This window comes from Argentina silus, assembly GCF_951799395.1.
Source record: "Argentina silus genome assembly, chromosome: 14".
NCBI classification, from domain to species: domain Eukaryota; kingdom Metazoa; phylum Chordata; class Actinopteri; order Argentiniformes; family Argentinidae; genus Argentina; species Argentina silus.
The window spans coordinates 17583397-17604083 of record NC_139668.1 but is presented as its reverse complement, the minus strand read 5'-3'; the positions used below and the strand labels follow the sequence as shown (position 1 = coordinate 17604083).

Genomic DNA, 20687 nt, shown 5'->3' with positions numbered 1-20687 from the left:
AAGACGTCCAATCATCTCTGGCCGAGTGTTTGCTTGCCACCGCAGGATCAATAAAACTAATCACGGTTCAGGGGACGACGGTTAGGCGGCCCCCCGTCCCCGGAGGCGATCAATCCCGGCGCTGCTCTGCAGGAGGTCCGTGGTTACTGTAGCGCGGGGTTGAAATGTCACACACGTCGGTTTGCTCATCGATCCGATCCTGGCAGTCGGGGAAATGTTGGTGACGTTTGCGATGTGACCGTTCTTTTTCAGAACAACCTCTGGGGGTTGGTGGGTGGGTGGTGGGATAGAGAGAGCTCTCATCACCTTTTTCCTTCCCCTAGAATCCTAGAGTGGTGGGCTATAGTTCCCAGCATGCTGTGCAGGTAGACAGTTATGATATACAGCAGCAGGGGACAGAGACATATAATCCTGCTGCAGCGTATCTGTATATCACTGTACTGTACACACCGCTGCACCGGAGCAGAGGACAGGGAGAGAGAGAGAGAGAGAGAGGACAGGAGGAATGGAAACTCAGCAGAAAAAGAAAGGAAAAAAATAAATAAACCTGCTTAATGTTGTCCTTGAGGGAGAGACAGAGATCAGGAAACACACTGGCAGCTCCAATGCTTAGCAACACACGTAAACATACATGCGCACGTGCACACACAAAAATACAAAACACACACCACACACACACAAACATACACACACACACATCAGTTATAACGCAGTGGTCTTACCATTCATAGCTGCAGGTGGCAGAGTGGGTGGGGGGGGCAGGGGGGGGGGAAACTCCCGGTCTTCTACTCAGCTGGCGAGCTCGCAGTCATCTGCAAAATATACATACCCCACATATTAGCACACACACACACACACACACACACACACACAGAGAGTATCTCCTCATTAATAATGTAGGGGGGGCAGAATGCTGCTCAATTTAACTCTGGCAGAGAGGAGAGGGGGAGGAGCACAGGGAGGGAGAGAGAGAGGGAGAGGGAAAGGGAGAGGGAGAGAGACAGATGCCTCGTTTCTCATTGGTCAGCAGATTTCTGGGCTTCTCCTGTTCGCCTCTGTCAGGGAGCAGAAAGCAGACCCACACGGGCTACGTCACAACTCCATCGCACAGCTCACTTGTCTTCTTCCCTCTCTTTCAATCTATATCACTAGCTAATCTGTCATTTGTGCAATAACGAGTTATTTCATAACCGCATAGCGTGTAAATATTGACACTTCTCACATCAATGACCTGCAGGGTAAGGATACAAGGAAAGGGGACGAGGAAAGGAGAAATCGTGGCAAACCAAGCAAGGCAGCCTACAACCGTAGCAGTAGCACCTTCCACTAAAAACTGTAAAAACGTCTCCAGCCATTGCCAAACTCATAAAAACAACAGTAAAAACAACAGCCATTACAGAATTAAGACCGGTCTGGAGGAGTGAGTTTTTATTAAAAAGGGGTAAAGATAACAAGACTTAAATAGCTCAGCCATGACTCAGAGAAACACTCTGTGAAACACTGTGACCTAAGCTCTCTCAGAAACACTGTGACCTAAGCTCTCTCAGAAACACTGTGACCTAAGCTGTCTCAGAAACACTGTGACCTAAGCTGTCTCAGAAACACTGTGACCTAAGCTGTCTCAGAAACACTGTGACCTAAGCTGTCTCAGAAACACTGTGACCTAAGCTCTCTCAGAAACACTGTGACCTAAGCTCTCTCAGAAACACTGTGACCTAAGCTCTCTCAGAAACACTGTGACCTAAGCTCTCTCAGAAACACTGTGACCTAAGCTCTCTCAGAAACACTGTGACCTAAGCTCTCTCAGAAACACTGTGACCTAAGCTCTCTCAGAAACACTGTGACCTAAGCTCTCTCAGAAACACTGTGACCTAAGCTCTCTCAGAAACACTGTGACCTAAGCTCTCTCAGAAACACTGTGACCTAAGCTCTCTCAGAAACACTGTGACCTAAGCTGTCTCAGAAACACTGTGACCTAAGCTCTCTCAGAAACACTGTGACCTAAGCTCTCTCAGAAACACTGTGACCTAAGCTCTCTCAGAAACACTGTGACCTAAGCTGTCTCAGAAACACTGTGACCTAAGCTCTCTCAGAAACACTGTGACCTAAGCTCTCTCAGAAACACTGTGACCTAAGCTGTCTCAGAAACACTGTGACCTAAGCTCTCTCAGAAACACTGTGACCTAAGCTGTCTCAGAAACACTGTGACCTAAGCTCTCTCAGAAACACTGTGACCTAAGCTCTGGGCTGGGTCAAGTGTGTGTGTGTGTGTGTGTGAGAGATGCTGCTTATAGTAGCTTGTGCCTTCATCAACACTGATGATCTAAGAACAGCAAGTAATGATGCATCTCCTCCCTCTGGCAACCCCTCCCCCCCCTCCCACACACACACACACACACACACACACACACACACACACACACACACACAGGTGAAGGACAGGTAGAGGTGTCCAGTGTGTACTAACAACAGGAGCAGCGGGGAGTTCAGAGAGGTCTGTGCTCTCAGACATCAGCAGAGTGCTGAATGATAATTACCATGACCAGAATGTTTCTCGAAAATCTTAATCTTCAACATGTTCTTGGCATAGATCGTAAAAACAATAATACCGACTTCTGCTATTCCCCAGTCTACCATCCTACAAGGACATGAGCTATGAGGAAAAGGGGGAGAACTATTCCGATATCCTACAGATAAAGGAGAAGAAGAAGAAGTCAAGGAGAAGTGAAACTAGAAAAGTTTTTGTCAGTTTTAAAGCTGTTTGGACTAATAAATGTGTTAAAGATGAGCTTGATGCTCTGTGTTTCTTCATACTACAACTACCATCAAACGACATTGATTGTTGAAAGTGTTTGTTTTGGTGAGGGGCCACTTTTTTCGTGACAGGCTATCAATAAACCGGCCAGTAGATGGCGATAGGATTGGTTTTAGTGAGAGACCACTTTTGGTCAAGTGTCAAGTGACAGGTCACTTCTAGCAAGGCTCCCAGTGTCCTGCTGGATAATAGATTTGTAGAGCTGTGAATCAAGGGGGGGGGGGGGGGGGGGGCGTGGTTATGGCAGAACTTGGTTGGGGGGGGGGGGTGTATGCAGTCAGATGACAGGAAGTTCAGTGGCTCTTCCTGTGACAGAAATATGGCTGCAATAAAGCAGTCAGAATGGAGACTCAAACGATGACTGTGAGTAAAGCATGTGTCAGCATAAAAAGTGGAATATGTGAGTATCAGCCAGCCAGCCACAGCCACAGCCACAGCCACACACACACACACACACACACACACACACACACACACACACACACACACACACACACACACACATCTTAGGTGCAGGAAGGAAACATACCTACAACAATGAGTTATTATATTCTTCTTTTTTTGCATTTCCAAACACAACAACAAACAGCCCTCACCCCCTACAATGAGTCCTGTTTGCATTCCTTTGACAAGTTGTGTTTTCAGTGAAGGAGAGGAGACATGGGGTGGAAGATGACCTTCAGTCAGGTGGTGTGACTGGGAAGGGAAAGGGGGAGCTCGAGGGAAGAGGTGAGAGAGGGGGTAAGGTGTGGTTTAGGAGAATGTGGTCAAGCAACATGGCCTCACAATGGGGTGGGGGGGGAGTGGGGGGGGGTTGAACTACACTTGAGGGAAATATAGTTTGTCAAACTAAAGCTACGTTGAAAAAGTAGTTCAACGACATCGAAACTACTCCAACTTACAGTCAGTTAGCGAAAGACGGCAGGAACTGAAGAACCGAAACGCTCAGAAATCACAGAGAAAGAGAAACTGATGAGGTGGAGCAAAGTGGGGAGACAGGAAACCGCGAGGGAACACGGAGTAGGGACATGTGTACAAGTTCAAGGGCTGGAAAAAATAGTTAGCTACTGAAAACACTACTAAAGATTTGAATTTAGTTTAACTGCCACTAAGCAGCAACACAAATCTAGTGACTACTCCCCCAAACACTGTATCCTTCATCATGTGCCTCTGGTACACAATGTCGTCCCTAATAAAGTAAAACACATGATGAAACACATGATACTTGACAAAGACGTCAATGCGTATTATGATTGATGTGACTACCGGTTCACTGGACAAAGGGAATGAAGCATACCCTTAGAAGGGTCTAAGGCTCTGTGTCAGTCATTGTCTCTCTGTACATTGGTTGGGCTCCAGACATGCAAAGCAAATGCCAAGATAAACTTGAAATGCAGCCCAAGGAACACTTCTGCCATAAACAGCACGATGACTACTCTCATCCCCAGGGCTAAAAGAAGAGCCTCTGAATGAGTGGGCACAGTTTCATCAACACAGCGAATATTAACCTGGAAAATACTTCTCTACCTCCAATCTCTCGTCTCCTGTCCTTCACAAGCACAGATTATTCCACCATATTGCTTTTGCCTATAAAGTACTCTCAGATTCGTAGTCATGTACGAAACGAAGCAAGGTAAGGGTGCTATTCAAGGTGAATTGGGATGCAGTGTTAGCATTCTGCTATCTCTGCATCCCCGGTGAGTATGGTGTCCAGTAAGGTGCCTGTCTGGAAAGGCAATGCAAAGCCAATGCAAATGGGTCCAACTGATTGCCCAGTCATCATCTCTCTGTGGAGCAGCCACTAAACTGCTGACTCACACAGCACTCTGCTTTTTTCTGCGCAGACACAAACATACACACAATTAAACAGCACGTCTACCTGTATGTTCAGCTCCTCTCAGTGAAGAGGACATACACGGCACTCGCACGCACACACACACACACCCACACACACACACACACACACACACAAAGCACGCACGCACACAAAGCTTGCCAGTATTTGCATTTGATTTGCATCCTCTGGTAAAATCAGGAGTAGGTCTGTCCGCCTGAGCACAGTGGGACTTAGGTCTCCTTCATCAACAGTTCCTAGCATACCGGACAATGGGAAGAGGAGAGAGTGACTTTCAATAACACAACCTCAGACATTTGACCGCTCCCGCCAGAGAGTGACATACTGTCCCACTAATGCAAATACCTGCACAACCACACACACACACGTACAACCACACACACTTGTTTGAGCTCCAAGGGTGGAATGGTGGAGGAAACCAGGGCTGGAATCCGGAAACCAGACAGGAAACGTAAATGGCAGGAACAATGTGGCCGACGCGCTCACACACACCCTCTGTAAAGCAGTGGTCACCACCTCTCTGGTCCGTCTGAGCCTTAAATGTTTTAATACTGAAAAAGAGCTGAGAGCCACAGATACCTGAGTCATCCAGTTCCTCATCGCTCTGGAATGCAGACTAACAGTTCTGAGATCAGCGTCGAGACAAAGGCAAAACACTTTGGTCTAAATATATATATACGGACTGTGGTGAAACGTAGCGCACCGTAAGGGGAATTGGGTGTCTGTCAAGAACGAGAGTGATTCGCTTACAGCACACTGAATGATCAGGGGAAAGGTGGAGTAGGGTTACCGACATGCTGCTGACCCAAGGTCAGTTTTTCTTTTTACCCAAAAGGCTAAAGGACAGGATTTGAGGGAGGGTGATACTTAGAAAAGTGTCCTAATTCGGATCTCACCATCAACGCAGTGACGAGACTATTTCGAGTGATAAGACCTTTGAGTAGCCCATGTGTACTGTTCAGTCCAGTCCACCGAGTCAATTTCCTGTATGTGCAAATATACTTGGCCAAATAATGACACTGAATTGAACGCTGCCCGAGTTTCTGTGAAAAGATCCACACAGAGCCTCACACCGGTGACATCATCCCAGTGACATCAGCTCTGCCTCCAGCCCTGTCTCTGAGCCTATGAGTGACCTCAGTCATTCCTCAATAGGCCCCAACAGGAAAGACACTGAGACAGTGAGACGGGACTTACTGCATTTTCTAAACCTGTCCGGTAGGGACCTTTGTTCAGCCTACATTTGAAAATGTTTCTCCATTTGTGCTTGTGAATGAATGCCACCCTGTCAGGAGCGGTGAGGTCTCAGTAGATCGCTTGATAAAGGAGCCAGAGAGCTTGAACCCATAATTGGGAGTGAACAACAGCTTGATCCAGATTTGCGACACTTCAGATTGGCTTTGAGAAATGATGTTTGCTTTTCTTTGTTGAAAGGCGTGCCTCTCCCTCCCTCGCTCCTGCGTTCGCACCCTGGATCAACGGCCAACCACAGGATCTGAGATTGCTAGGCTACTGGAAGTCACAGGCCAATGGGCCCTTGGTTCGAAACTAAAACTATGACCGGTTCCTTCTTCCCACCCTTCCCTGAGGGAACGATCAGACATGGCAAGAATGGTGAACGCCGTGTCGCGGGACTCACTGAACCTCCTCAAACCTTGGCATGAGCCCATTGTTTAGTCTGAGCTCAGAGCTTTCCCCGCCCAGTTCTCCCCAGCAAGTGATAGAGGGAAGACAGGGATTAGGAAACCTGCTAATCTGACTTTTAGGATAGAGTGATCTGTTTCAGCAGGGGTGGAGCTAGACTACTGAAACCTCTCTGATTGCAATCAAACACACCATGTACATGGTGCCGCCCAACAAAAGCTCCCTGTCCCAAACGAGGATTGGGGGGTGGGGGGGGAGGGTCCACTCTGCAGGTGCTAGGAGATGAGGGTTTGTCGTCAGTTTGGGGGGGGGGGGGGGGGGGGTATAGGAAGAAAACAGCTGAATTCTGGGTGAAGACCTTCCTGGTTTATTCATCGATAAACAATGATATCTGATAAGAGAAATGTAAATATGCCAGCGGCAGCGAAACCACAGGCAAACGAAGACAACAACGAGGTAACAGTCGAGTATTCTTTCCACACACAGTCAGAGCTTTGATCTTAACCGTGGTAACACAACGCTTACTCACAGGTATCATCCGAGAACATGATGCACAGAAGCAGTAATACAAAGGAGTTCATCATCGGCGGTTAAGCTTAATCCTCGGACTGACTCAAGAGTAACACTGCTGATGACACACTGACGTCACAGGAGACCAGAGGGGTGGAGCAGAGCAGCAGGTGTGAGCTGACAAGCTTTAGCAGGTTTACACTGTGTGTTTACACACTCAGGCACTCTGTGGGGTACGAACCTGGTTCACCCTACCGCCGATGATGAGCGACAGCGGGTTTCTTTCTCATGAGGTTACAGTACAACCATTTTTGATCAGGTCTCCTTTTAAACGGCACACCCAATACTCACCGTCAACGTGAGGCAGCATTATCCACCTGGGTGATGAGGCATGCCAGGGCAGCCATTTTGCTTTTGCCCCCAGAGCATTCTACACACAACAATTATGGCAGAGAGAGAGAAATGACAAAGGGGGTTTGACCACTAATGACCCCCGGGGACATGACAGGCAGCTAGCACAAGGCTCCTTGGATCGCTGCCAACCAGCCCCTGGCTCTGCCTCTACCTCTACATGGGGGCCATTTCACCTCTACAGAGGCATCAATGTTTTTGTCAAGGGCCATGCATGACTTCTATAATGCACTGCAGTTAGATAAGGTCTGGCTCTGTGCTGATGGGGTACCACTAGGAGAGGACATGTGGCCCTGCAACAGAGAGACAGTGGACTGTCTGAAAAGCTATGGAAAACAGTATGGGTCTGTTTGATGGGTATAAAAGACCAACATTCAACTCCTGTACACGCTCACGTCACTGACGTCTGAATTATTCAGCACTACACAATAAATACAGGCTTCAGCAAAGGCAGATTATCAAAAAGTATTTTGACATCCAACACATGCCAGGCAGGGACCCCCTAATTTGCAGGCAGTGGCACATTTACATCACACACAAAGACAAAACACATCAGCTACATTAAAAAGTAGTCATGGATGACTTTAAATGCATATCGTTGAGGGAAACATTAACATGGTTTTTAATCTGATACTGACTGTTGTATCTCCCCTGGTCATTCGTCTCAAGCAAGAGAGACAAGTTTGCAACCTGCCGAACAAGTTTGGTTCAAGCGATCTAAGACATTTGTCTGCATGAAATAACACTTCAAAATCACTTACTAACAGCAATAACTTGTTTAATATCAAAGCTGTTAGGCAATTCCCCCAAAATAATCATAAAATATGAAGAAAGTGCATGTGTCTTGTCCTTCACCGATTAACTTCAAACAAGTCCGAGAACAAGCTATGGCTGATGTGAGTGAGTGTGTCAAAATGTGTTAGTAAAGTGAGATGAGATTAATTAAATCAAGGTTTGTTTCGAGGCAGAGAATATTTTCAAAATATTATCTATAATATTTCAAATGTACACTCGCTGGAACAGGCAGTTTCGGGTGGCTTCATTCCTTACCTCTCACCACGGGGAAAAACATGAACTTTCGCCTCTTCTCTGTCCCCGGTAGAAAGACAGTGTCCTCCTCTAAAGTGTCCCTCGTGTTGTGATATGTTGTGTACTCGCAAATAGTATTATTCTGAGATGAAAATGTACTTTTTGGAAACTAAACCTGTTGCTGACAGCTGTACCATACAAACAACATGGCTGACGACAGGTCGACTGCGCTCGGGCACGGCGACGTTTGACTGCTCTTCAGCGGCGGAGTGGGTGGGGAGCGCGCATACCATCCTCTCCTCTCCTCTCCTCTACATTACCATTGAAATGCTACACAGATATAGTATAACAATGGATACAAACTCCTGTGCTATCAACTTACCCTTCCCAATACCAAGGAAACGTTTGTCCTTAAAAAAAAAAAAAAAAAACACTAATCTTGATCATGTAATACAATGCTGGAGCAACACCTTTATATGCTTCACTGTCAGGTGCTCACATGGTCCCTGTCAAAAGGTGCGGAGACCAAAAGATAGTTTTCATTCCATAGAATGAGTACCGGTATGTCCCATTATGTATCCTCTTTGGTATGTCCCATTTCACAAAGAACTAATTGTTTTCCAATGAAGCTCTAGCTAGAGTATATTTTCAATAGATTGAATAGCTTGAAACTTTTATATTTTCAACAATGGTGAGAATGATTTAACTAGGGCAAAGTGAAAGTGGACTTTATACACGTTTTGTTTGACATGAAATGTCAAACGAAAACGTACACGCAACTCCATCAACTACATACACCAGAATGCATTGCGAGAAAAATACGACAGGTTTGCAACTGTTTCAGCGTTTTCCGACTGACCGTTTGCGTTTACTGACAAGGCGATCCGCTCCTGAAACGTTGGATCAACATGTTCAACAAGAAACCCCGAAGAAACTTTAGGCAAAGGAGAGGAGAATCTAGTGAAGAAGATGAACAGAAGAACAGAGAAGGTGATGAAAGTAAGACACAAACTTCTGATTCAAGCACAAAGCCGTCGAAGTTGCCCCAAAGTCGTTGGATCTCTTGCAGTTCCAAGCGGGAGGCGACGCCACCAAAGTCGGATTCAAGTGCTGCTGAAGACGCGGTGGAGGACAGTGACCGGTTCGCGGATAGTATACCACGACACAAGAATGAACGGAAGCAGAAAGGGACCGTTCTCAGCTTCTCAGAGGAGAGAGAAGGTATGGGTTTGACTCTATTTAAAGCATTGCCAGAGGAGGGGAGAGAAGGTATGGGTTTTGTCGTGTTGGGTACACTTGAAATAAACAAGGACTACTTATCACGTCGTATACGTAGTGTATAATATTATAGCCCTTATAGTATTACATTACACCACAGGTTTGACTCTATTTGAAGCACTGTCAGAACAGGCCATACATAGTATTCCAAACGTCACCATACTGTGTTTCCCCCCTGTCAGCGTCAGTCAGTCAGTCAGTCAGAGGCGAGAAGAGAAGAAAGCCCCTTAGTCTATGGAATATCCTAGGCTTTCGACATGGGCATTGAACTCTTGACCTCAAAAGATATGTTATGAAAACCCCTATGCTTCTCTTCTTCTAATCAGTTGAGGGGTCACAGTTCAAGTTGAAGAAATCCTCTGACAAAGCTGTGGTCTTCCAAGCCAGGAAGAAAGAGAGCTCAAAAGCAACGACCTCCCGTCCCACCGGTAAGCTCAATGTTGGGACTAGCCTTTCCTTCTATCCAAGCCCAGGCCAGCACTAAAACACTTCATTCTAATCAATGTCTTGATGATGAGATGACTAGTAAAATCAGATGCTTAAACAAAAGCACAAGGTTTGGCTGACCACTGGTGAACGTGATAATCAGGTCGATATCATTTCTCTCTCCATCACAGCCAGGAGAGATGTGACAGTGGTCGCATCTCCCCGGGAGCGTTCCGGTAGTGATGGCTCTGGTGAAGCACTCTCCCCAGAGAGTGACGGTGATGATGATGATGGTGACGACGATGATGATGTCAAATCAACCACATCCAGTTTAGCCTCGTCCCAATCCTCCAGGTCCTCCGTTCGCAAACCAGGTTGGTCATTCATCTCAAACCAAACAACCTGGTGTCTGTCTCCCCACACTCTGACCGACACATTCTCCTCAACCACTATTTGTACTACTACTATCTCTCAACTCTGCCAAGTACATCTTTAAGACCCTGTCCCTCTGTGTTGATGATAGTTGTTGTTGTTGTTGTTGTTGTGTGTGTGCGCAGTGGTGTTCCCCAATGCGAAAAGGATCAAGGAGGCCAGGAGGCAGCGTCAGGAGGCTCGAACCCACAGAGAGTACATCCCACTGGGCAGGGACGACAGGGACAGCTCCCATGGCTCCCATGGCTCCCCGGAAGATCCAGAACGGGAGATACGTGGCGATGAAGATGATGATGATGAGCCGGATGATCACGAACGCAGGATCCAGTTTGCCCCGCGACCCAAAAGCATCAGGGAGAGGATCGCAGAGAAGCTGGGTGAGACAGGGGAGGGAGAGGGGCTAGAAAACGTAAATGAGTGAAGAAAGAGGGTGCTTCTGTATTGATCTGCTCTTGTTGTCCTGGTCTTATTATGCCTTTGTCCCCTTGGTGGTGTGATTGCAGGAGGGAGTGAGCATGGGCACAGTGACTCTGACTCAGAGGAGAGAGAGGACCAGAACCTGTGGGAGGAGCAGCAGATCGGGAAGGGGGTCAAGAGACTCCAAGGGGAACAGGTACCACGTCTGTCTCCTATCTCTCCTCTCCCCCTCTCTTTGTCTTTGTGCTTACCCCCCACCCCCCACCCCCCTCTGTAACAGCTCTTCTCCTCCCCCCTCTCCTCAGAGTCCAGGCAGTGATGTGAGTGCGTCTAGTAGGAGCGGACGGAAGAAGAAAGTACAGATCCCAAAGTTCCTCCCGCCAGTCAGCATCGGCATGCTCAAGAAGAGGATCACTGGGAAGTCAGTCACACACCTTTACAACCCCCACAGTACAATACAATTCTAAAAATGAGTTATATCCTCATGATCTTCCCTCTTTATTCCCACCTCCTTGCCTCCACCCTTCTTCCCTCTTTCCCTCCCTCCCTCCCTCCCTCTCTCTCCCTCCCTCTCTCTCTCTCTCTCCTCTCTTCCAGACTGGACTCTCTGAGGGAGGTTCACCGGGCTCGTGAGGCTGAGCTGAGGAGGATGGAGGGGGACATGGAGAGTGCTAGAACCGCCCTGGAGAACCTGGAGGACGGTTCTTCTGACCGGCAGCTGCAGTTCTACCGTGACATGAACCTCTATGTAGGGAACCTGGTGGAGTGCTTGAGAGAGAAGGTCAGAGACTGGAGGAACTGGGAACTAAGGAGTGGGGCAGGGGATGTTGAGCCATCATGCACTTGTACTTGAGGATTACATTGTTTTGTATGGGTGGTATCAAACTGAATTTCCCACTGGGAGAATGTAGATTTAAAATTTACTGACTGACTGACTGACTGACTGTACTATATTATGCTCACTGCAGGTGGTGGATATTAACTCTGTGGAGGTGGACATGCACACCCTACTGTCTGACCAGGCGGAGGCGCTGTTGTCAAGGAGACGAGAGGCTGTGAGACAGGAGTCCACTCGACTTCAGCAACTCAGCTGTGAGTCTGTGTGTGTGTGTGTGTGTGTGTGTGTGTGTGTGTGTGTGTGTGTGTGTGTGTGTGTGTGTGTGTGTGTGTGTGAGAGTGTGTGTGTGTGTGTGTGTGTGTGAGAACTTTCTGTTTTGCTGTATCTCTGTACCAAGTCATTGTTTGGTGTATCCTGTAACATTGCAACCTCTCTCTCTCTCTCTCTCTCTCTCTCTCTCACTTTTTCTCTCTCTAGATGCCACAGATCCAAAGAGTGAAGGAGACTCAGAGGAGAACGCAAATGACAATAAAGAGTGAGAGAAGTAGTGATTGATTCACGAAATACCATTAGTTTTTTGTCTTCAACACAAGTATGTATACTGACATGATTTCTTCCTCATTTTAGTGAGGCTGAGGACGGCACTGAGGAAGACTATGGTAGACCACCGGCGGACAGCGAGCCTTCGCCAGAGGAAGAGGAAGAAGTGCAGAAGAAGAGAGGTTGGGAGGCGTGTCCTTTACATGACGAGAGAGAGATTTCTGTCAAGTGTGGGTTTTTGCTGGTGTCTGCCAGCCTCAGCCTGCCCAGCATAGGTTTACCTCTAGTTCAAAGACAACAAAGACTAAGACTGTTTATTGGCCATGCAATCAATTCTCATCAATTGTTGGAATGTGGTAATTCTTTGCACACACCCCAGGCTACCTGCCACCCAGCATAGGGTTCAGCATAGGGTGGACGTCTTAGGGATGTTAAACCCTAACCAAGACCGTTTTGATATAGCGTACAAGGGCTAGTTACACATTGCCAAACATACAGGAACAAATCAAGAGCGATACAGTACCCACCAAAATAACACAGTCCGTCATTGACTCTCGTCTTATCTCCCCGTCTCATCCAGCGGAGATCCTGAGCAGGACGGAGGATTTGTTTGCGGATGTTCAGGAGGAGTTTGCGGATGTGAAGAGGGTCCTGTCTCGGTTTGCGGAGTGGAGAAGCATCTTCTCCGAGTCCTACCACAGCGCCTACATCAGCCTCTGTCTACCCAAACTACTCAACCCACTCATCAGATACCAGCTCATAGGCTGGAGCCCCCTACAGGTACACACACACACACACACACACACACACACACACACACACACACACAGTTGTATACTTTGGCCTATGATTATTATTATTATTTGATGCACACTTAACTGGAGTCAAATGTTATCCATGTCCAAGTTCTTTTAACCGCATTGTACAACATTTGGAATTGTATTTTGTAAATTATTCATGTATTTTGTACCATGTAATCCACTAAATGTGTTGTACTGTATGTGTGTGTCAGTCTGAAGGGGAGGACTTTGAGGCTCTGCCTTGGTACTCTGCTGTCGAGACCTTCTGTCATGGTCAAGGCTATGAAGAGGCAGACAACCCAGACAAGAAAACCCTACCCGCCATCATAGAGAAGACCCTCCTGCCTAAGATACAAGGTTATCATTCTACCCAAAACACACACACACACACACACACACACACACACACACACACACTACAGTACGAGGTCAGCATTTCCTCTCCAAATGTCTCTCCTCCATCTACTTCTCCCCTCTCTTCTCTCCTCCCTCCTCCCTCCTCCTCTCTTTTTCTCCCCCCTCCCTGTGTGCCAGCCAGTCATTCAGCGTGGTCTCTCAGTGCCGTACATGTTAAATAACACAGATGTGTGACTTTGTCTCCCTCCCCTCAGGGTATGTGGAGTTGGTGTGGGACCCCCTGTCCAGCCGTCAGACCACCAGCCTGACTGAGCTGTGTCGCAGGCTGCAGTACGACTACTCTGTGTTCGAGGGGGAGCAGAGCAAACCTGTCAAGGTGACAAAACAATCCAGGATCTGGAAAACCAGCGAATACCAGATTATTTTTTCAATCCCATTTCCCTTTTTTCTGGGTGGTAGGCTTCCATCGTATCAAATAACATCAATCGTTTCTCTACAAAAACATGTAATCAATATGTGTCATCATAATCATCGTCATTAGATTCATTTACCAGATTATTCTTTTATTTTTTATTTTTTTTAAATCCATTTCACTTTTCCTGGGAGTTAAAATTCCAGGTTGCAAAGAAGCCGGTTATTCCCAACGGAATGGCAATAATGAGTATTGACAAGTAGTTTAAGTTTTGGACTAAATGACTCTATTGTGTCCTTGCTAGGGGTTTATAGAAGCGATCAGTGGGAGACTGAGGAACTCCGTGGATGAGGACGTCTTTATCCCAATCTATCCTAAAAAGTGAGTGAATCTTTACTTATTTACACATATCTATTATCTAACCTAGTGAGTATTTTCCCTACTGTCCTTATTTGCTCAAAGAAATCTGTCTTTTTTTTTTTTTTTTTTTTTTTTCTGTTCGTTGAGTTGTTTGATGAAATCCCTGAAATCTGAATGACTGCTTCATGATGAAAGGGTTGATGAAACCTGAATGACTGTGCTTCATGATGAAGGGGTTGATGAAACCTGAATGACTGTGCTTCATGATGAAGGGGTTGATGAAACCTGAATGACTGCTTCATGATGAAAGGGTTGATGAAACCTGAATGACTGTGCTTCATGATGAAAGGGTTGATGAAACCTGAATGACTGTGCTTCATGATGAAGGGGTTGATGAAACCTGAATGACTGTGCTTCATGATGAAGGGGTTGATGAAACCTGAATGACTGCTTCATGATGAAGGGGTTGATGAAACCTGAATGACTGTGCTTCATGATGAAGGGGTTGATGAAACCTGAATGACTGTGCTTCATGATGAAAGGGTTGATGAAACCTGAATGACAGCTTCATGATGAAGGGGTTGATGAAACCTGAATGACTGTGCTTCATGATGAAGGGGTTGATGAAACCTGAATGACTGTGCTTCATGATGAAGGGGTTGATGAAACCTGAATGACTGTGCTTCATGATGAAGGGGTTGATGATTGTTGACTTTTTTCCAGGTTTTTAGATGACATATCCTCTCCACAGTGTCGGTTCAGAGACCAGCAGTTCTGGACAGCAGTGAAGGTAGGCCATCGGAACTATGGAACTCTTTTGCCATTAAGGGTTGAATACCTTTTAATTAAGGGGAACTTCAGGTGTGGCATTTTGATGTGAAAACACATGATAATCATGAAAACACAAATATGATTATTTTTATTCCTATTTCTATTCTATTCTCTATGTATATACAGTATATATGTATGTATGCTTGTATGTATGCTTGTATGTTCTGTACTTATGTATTTTAAATTTGACTGTTAAGCACCTTGTATTGCAATTTTGTACGAAAGGCGCTATATAAATAAAGCTTGATTGATTGAAGCTTGATGAATACTAGTAGTAAATGACAGGTGCACAGATATATAGGGTATCAATGGAAGGTAAAATACCTCAGTGTTTGTTGACAATTTGCTGTATGGTGGGCGTTCTTTGGGCATTCTGTGACATTGCTTCCATTGCCCTTGTTGTGTTTGTGTTCCCCAGCTGTTGGGTAATATGGCGCTGTGGGACCGTTTGGTGCCTGAACACGTTCTGAAGGAGCTGATGCTGGACAAACTCCTCAACCGCTACCTGATGATGACTCTACTGAACCAGCCCCATGCACACGACTCTGTCCACAAGTGCAAAAAGGTTTGGATGTAATGTCATATCGCTGGTCTGGTCCTCATGGTCGGTAGTGTGTATGGAGTTCCTGGAGTTTATGGGAGTCATTACAGTACCTTTATGTCTTTATGGAGTGCCATTTTCAAGTCTCTCTCTCTCTCTCTCTCCCTCCCCCTCCCTCCCCTCTCTGAATCAGGTTGCGGAGTGTTTCCCTACGTCCTGGTTCAAAGACGTGAGCTCCCCTCTGCCTCAGCTGCAGTCCCTCAGTAAACACCTGCTGCAGACGGCCCACTCCGTTTGCAAACACCACCCTGACAGCGCCAGCACACGGTAATATTCCAGGCCCCCCGACACTGGCCGCTAGAATAACAGGTCTTCCTTTCAGTGTTGACACGGTTTCGGAGATCTCTATGGTTACGGTTGTCAGGTGGCTAATGTGTGTTTTGTTTTGTTTCCCACAGAGCTGTTGTGGGCGATATACTGACTGTTTTGGGAAGCATCAAATCCTGGGACAACGCAACGACCATTGCAGAGAAATACCATTACACAGACCTGTTAGACACTCTGAACATTTCCTAACCGGTCAGTGATTTTGTCTGAGTTTGTGAATCATGCTGTAAAACATGTACGTGTTAATATGTTGTACATCATACAACTGTATTTGTACTTTTTAAGAATAAATATTTTGTATTTTGCCAATAGATCACTAGAACCGGTCAAGTTCTTTCACAAACTGAGATTTCACTTTAAACATCTTGAATAATTGTTTTATTTCTCTTGTCTGGTTGGACATTATGTCCAATGAAATGGACTGGGAACCATTGGTGTAGTGGACGTGACGTTTCACTGATCTCCTGTTTACCATGTTTAAATGCTAAATTAAGTTTAACTTGGGCCTTTATTTTGAAGAAAGTCTCATTTACATTCAACGGAAGTAGGTGGACAGAATTCCACTATTGGAGCTCAGAGAACAGATTGCAGTTATGAGGTCCACTTGGACTCCAAAGAAATACGGTCTGGCAGTTTCAACCTCATTAAGCTCTTAAATTACTAATGGTGGGATTTCTATAATCATCTACAAAGGGGATCTGTTTTGTTGCATTTTTCATTGAAAATCTGGACCGATGCCAAGTCACGATATTTCCATAATTAGTTGCTCTCTCACATCATCAAATCACAAATAATGATTTTGTTTTAAAATAATTAAATATTGCAATAAATAATGGCAATCAAATGAATGCAATTCTGTTTATTATGGATAATGGCTGGTGACTATCATTAGTTTTTGAATAGGCTGGTGAAGACTTTGGTGGCAGTTCTCTTCATCCTGGTTAGGAGGGAAGGTTTGTGGCTCTTCTCTGTGGGTGGAGAGCAGGATGCAGGATCATCTCTCCCTTGAACTTTGAAAGACTCTGCAAAGAAAGGCAGATGGTACAAGATGTGCAGCTTGTCTCATTAAATTCAGTTGAATGTGCACAATCTTTAATCGAATAGTACATGGGTCATGTTTTCAATCTAGACTGAGCAGTGGTTTACTTACCTGTATAGTATACAGTCGGGGAAGGGCTCTGAGGTTGGCACGTCATGGACTCTTGAGGAATGCAGTCCTTGTTGCCTACTTTCTTGGAGCCCTGAATGTTGAGAAAAAGTGCAGTAATACCCATCTGAAAATGCCATAACTGTTGCAGTTTATCAATCGCAATAAAGAAATGCAATGATACAAACTAAAATACGATACAAATATGAATATAAATGTGTAATTATGTATCAATTAGTTAAAGACAAGGCAGTGTTATCGATGATCGTTTTGAAAGACCTACAGTATGTGTAATATACCTTTGTGTTTTTGAGCCACATTTTAGGCGACGTCACTTGAGAGAATAATTTTCTCCTCCTGCTTTTCTTGACCTTGTGCACAGGGAGATCAGCCTCAACAACTGGCAAGGACGGTGGAATCATGGTACCGGTAGTCTGTGCTGTACCACACGCACGAAGAAGCTCCTTTGTCAATGAAGTGACCAAAGCATTGACAATTGATGGATCTTTAGATTCCACAGCCATCTTGAGTCCTTCCTCGCCACCGAACTCTTGCTCAAGCTCATTGTGGACATTCCTGTAGATCTTATGGATTCTAAGACCCTGAGGATAGGACTGAGTCTGTGGGAGGCCTGATGCTGCGCAGAACTCTGAGAGGACCCTCGCTGTGACGCCCCTGCACCTTTCACCGACGTGGGATACTCTCTCAGATGTGGTGGGAAATATATCCATCAGCAGTTTGATACTGAGCAATTGCACCAAGCCGCTATAATCATCCCTGTCCAGGTTGGGCATGACTTGGGAAGGGGTCGGGCCATGTTCAGTGATTTCTGGGGTCACATGACGATGCAGGGGTGAAACTGTTTTAGACAGGGCTAGGATCTCGCCTGTACTGTTTGTGTCCTCCACCGAACCACTTGTTGCAAAGCTGGTGCCTGACTTAAAGGAAGATTTGGCTGCAGCTCTGCTGTTGATGACACTTTGGCTTGAGCCAATAGAAAGCACATCAATCATTTGGCTTATCATCTCCTTGGAAAGTATTGTTTCATCATCCTCTGACTCAGAGACAGCCATCTCTCTTTCATCAGACCTCCCTGATGATGCTGGTTGCAGACTCCTGATGAAGCACCTTGCTGATTCCTCCGCAAAAATATGGAGGAGCTGTGAGGACAACGTCCTGGATGCAACACATTGCTTCTGTCCCCATTGCCGCCTTGAAAGAATTGAATCAGAGGCACTCCTACCTGCTGCCCATGTTAGGACATGTGGAGTGCTGCGGCTATAGCTAATGAGATCACAAACCTTCTCTGCATATTCATTGGTGAAGACATGGAGGGTCCCAGCGGAGATTAAACTCTCCATCTTCATAGGAACAGATGGTGGCCCATTAGCCTGTGTTAGCTTAACACATTCCACCATCTCCTCAGCTGTTGCCCCTGCAATTTGCCTGATTTTGTCAACCAGGGTGCATGGGAGTGTGTCGTCAGTGCCAAGTCCTGAGTCCTGAATAATTGTATGCCTTATAATAGGACATCCAGGATCAGGCATCTCATCAGGGATAGGAGTGCCAGGTAAGGTGAACTCCCATTCTGACCGTCGAGCCTTTGAGGAAGACCTTGAATGGGAGGAGCGGGGCGAGGGCTCTCGTGCATTCAGGATGTCAGCACTCCTACAGCTCACTGTGTCGGTATCCTCCAGAGGACTAGCATCTTCCACACCAGCTGTGATACTGCTCTGGTCGTTGATTAAAACCGGTGTTAAGTCATCGTGTTGACCGGTTGATCTGTCCTGGTGAACGGATCTCCGCTGTTTGAGAAACCCCTTCATCCTACTCTGCACACTCTGGTACATATTGAGGGCAACAGCCCAGATCCTCTTCTCTGACACCTGAGCTCCAGTTTCACCAATCGTGTTGGACGATGAGATGGGCTGACTGAGCTCCTGGAAGTCTGTCATGATGCTTTCAACAACATCAGTGGCAGTATCAGCAGGCAGGGACCCTTCCCCCAGCACGCTAGAGGATTCACACAGGACTTCACTCACACCCTGGACGGCTTTAGAATGAAACTCCTGACTCCTGAGTTTTTGAAGGCTCTGGGTGGAGAGAGAGCGGAAAGATCCAACATCTTTGTTAGATGTGATGCTGCCATCTGGATTGAGTGAGGAAACTGGCACACAATCATCTTGCTGAGATTGAGCTGGTGATGGTGATCTTCTTGGTCCCACAGTGGAGAAACAATGTTCTGTTGACATTTCATCCTCCCATGTAATAAGGAGTATTGAAATGACCTCTTTGGTGGAAGTTGTAATGAAAGGCTCATTTCCTACAATGTCTGGTTGAGCCCAGAGAAGTTTAGAGTCCTCACTGAGACCCCGTCGTAGGGTTACTTCAGCACTGCGGCTGGGCAGGTGGAGGTCACTCTTACCAGCTTCCCTTGTTTCCTGTGACTGACGAACTGACTCTTCAGTCATATGAACTGACTCTTCAGTCGTATGAACAGACTCTTCAGTCGTATGAACTGACTCTTCAGTATGTCCAGATGGCTCCATAAATCCTTTGCTAGAAATGTTTTTCATGTTTCTTTTCTGCTGATTGGCGAAGTCCTTCAGTTTGTTCTGGACTTTGTTGTACAAACGAACAGAAGCACACCAGATCCTTCTCTGCAGCGTCTGAGCATCGACGATCTGCTCTCCCTCTGCGGGTTGTGACATAATCTTCGCGTCCGTAACGAAGATTTCAACAATTTCAGACGCTGCAGAATCAGCACACTCGATGGTTATCATGCGTGACTCAGAGGTGGAGAGATTGTCTGACAGGGTGCACTGATCCACCTGGGTGGTTACAGAGCTGGACGCCTCAATTGGAGAAGCAACCTGTTCACTAGTTAAGCTACTGATGGACTTAACTAAGAATTCACTCACTGCTTGAGTGGCTTTTTTCCTAAATCCCTCACTTGAGATTTTCTCCACGTAGTTACAGGTCGAAGAAGTTATATTTTGGCTGCTTTTGGATCTGCTCATCAGCACATCGAGATCTTCAATAGATCCATCATGTAATGACAAAATCCTCATCTTCTCAGTCAAGGAATCCATCAAATCATGATCACTCCCATCAAGGTGATCCTCTATTATGCCAGAGATGGTAGTCATAACTTGCCCCGTAAGACACCTGCTCCCTTGCTCCACTTCTGTCTCATCAGAGTGGGTGGTTTCCTCATCAGCCAAAGACTCTCCGGGGGTGATTGTCTTCAGGATGGCGGAGATCTCGCTCATCATCTCCTCAGGGGTCTGGGAGCGTGAGTCTTCCTCTCTTACAGACGTCACTGGGGAGGAGTAAGTTGAGGATGCACACTGAATGGCCACTGATATGACCGAATCAACTTGTTTGGCCACACCGGCCATCATGGCTGCAGTGAGATTAGGAGAGGAGCTTCCAGATGAACTCCTAGCAAGGTCAGTGAGAGACTGCTGCAGGCTGTTCTGGAGACACGTGAAGAGGCTGTCCTCGGAGACACCTACGAGAAGTCTTAGGGGCTCTGTCTGCACCTCAGACTGAGGGGTTGGGGATCTTAAACATAACACAGAAATCCTCACAGTCAAACAAAATAAAATGTGACTTCAATTGTTTCGATTGATTTATATGGAATGAGAGTGTTAA

At 46.3% G+C, this 20687-nt stretch overlaps 2 protein-coding genes across 4 annotated transcripts in view; one reads left to right on the top strand and one right to left on the bottom strand.

Annotated features, from left to right (window-relative positions):
• The window catches only part of itsn2b (intersectin 2b), a 29625-nt gene extending 21129 nt beyond the window's left edge, over nt 1-8496 (bottom strand). Inside the window, exons 1-2 of the mRNA XM_083684234.1 lie at nt 8286-8496; nt 723-812 (exon numbers count right to left, since the gene is read on the bottom strand). Of these exons, the coding sequence (XP_083540360.1) occupies nt 723-729 (7 nt within the window). The 5' untranslated portion in view covers nt 730-812; nt 8286-8496. The remainder of the gene's footprint in view (nt 1-722; nt 813-8285) is intronic.
• On the top strand, nt 5384-20438 carry gcfc2 (GC-rich sequence DNA-binding factor 2). Of its 3 annotated transcripts, XM_083684787.1 has the most exons (19): nt 9163-9485; nt 9869-9970; nt 10160-10342; nt 10526-10777; nt 10904-11013; nt 11123-11238; nt 11415-11598; nt 11786-11909; nt 12133-12190; nt 12283-12377; nt 12776-12975; nt 13208-13352; nt 13607-13728; nt 14069-14145; nt 14848-14914; nt 15374-15520; nt 15690-15823; nt 15955-16075; nt 17413-20438. In XM_083684787.1, the coding sequence occupies exons 1-18, from the start codon at nt 9173-9175 to the stop codon at nt 16070-16072; spliced, it is 2547 nt and encodes an 848-aa protein (XP_083540913.1). In that variant the 5' UTR covers nt 9163-9172; the 3' UTR covers nt 16073-16075; nt 17413-20438. The 3 variants fall into 3 exon arrangements, with proteins under 3 accessions (XP_083540914.1, XP_083540913.1, XP_083540912.1); XM_083684788.1 differs by lacking the exons at nt 9163-9485; nt 17413-20438 and adding an exon at nt 5384-5480 and having other exon boundaries at nt 15955-16194; XM_083684786.1 differs by lacking the exon at nt 17413-20438 and having other exon boundaries at nt 15955-16194.
• The last annotated feature ends 249 nt before the right edge of the window (nt 20439-20687 follow it).

Coding starts and splice junctions, on each gene's coding strand:
- gcfc2 (XM_083684787.1), top strand. CDS start 9,173: ATGTTCAACAAGAAACCCCGAAGAAACTTTAGGCAAAGGAGAGGAGAA. Junction 9,971..10,159: donor AACGACCTCCCGTCCCACCG/GTAAGCTCAATG, acceptor TCTCCATCACAG/CCAGGAGAGATGTGACAGTG. Junction 15,521..15,689: donor CTGTCCACAAGTGCAAAAAG/GTTTGGATGTAA, acceptor TCTCTGAATCAG/GTTGCGGAGTGTTTCCCTAC.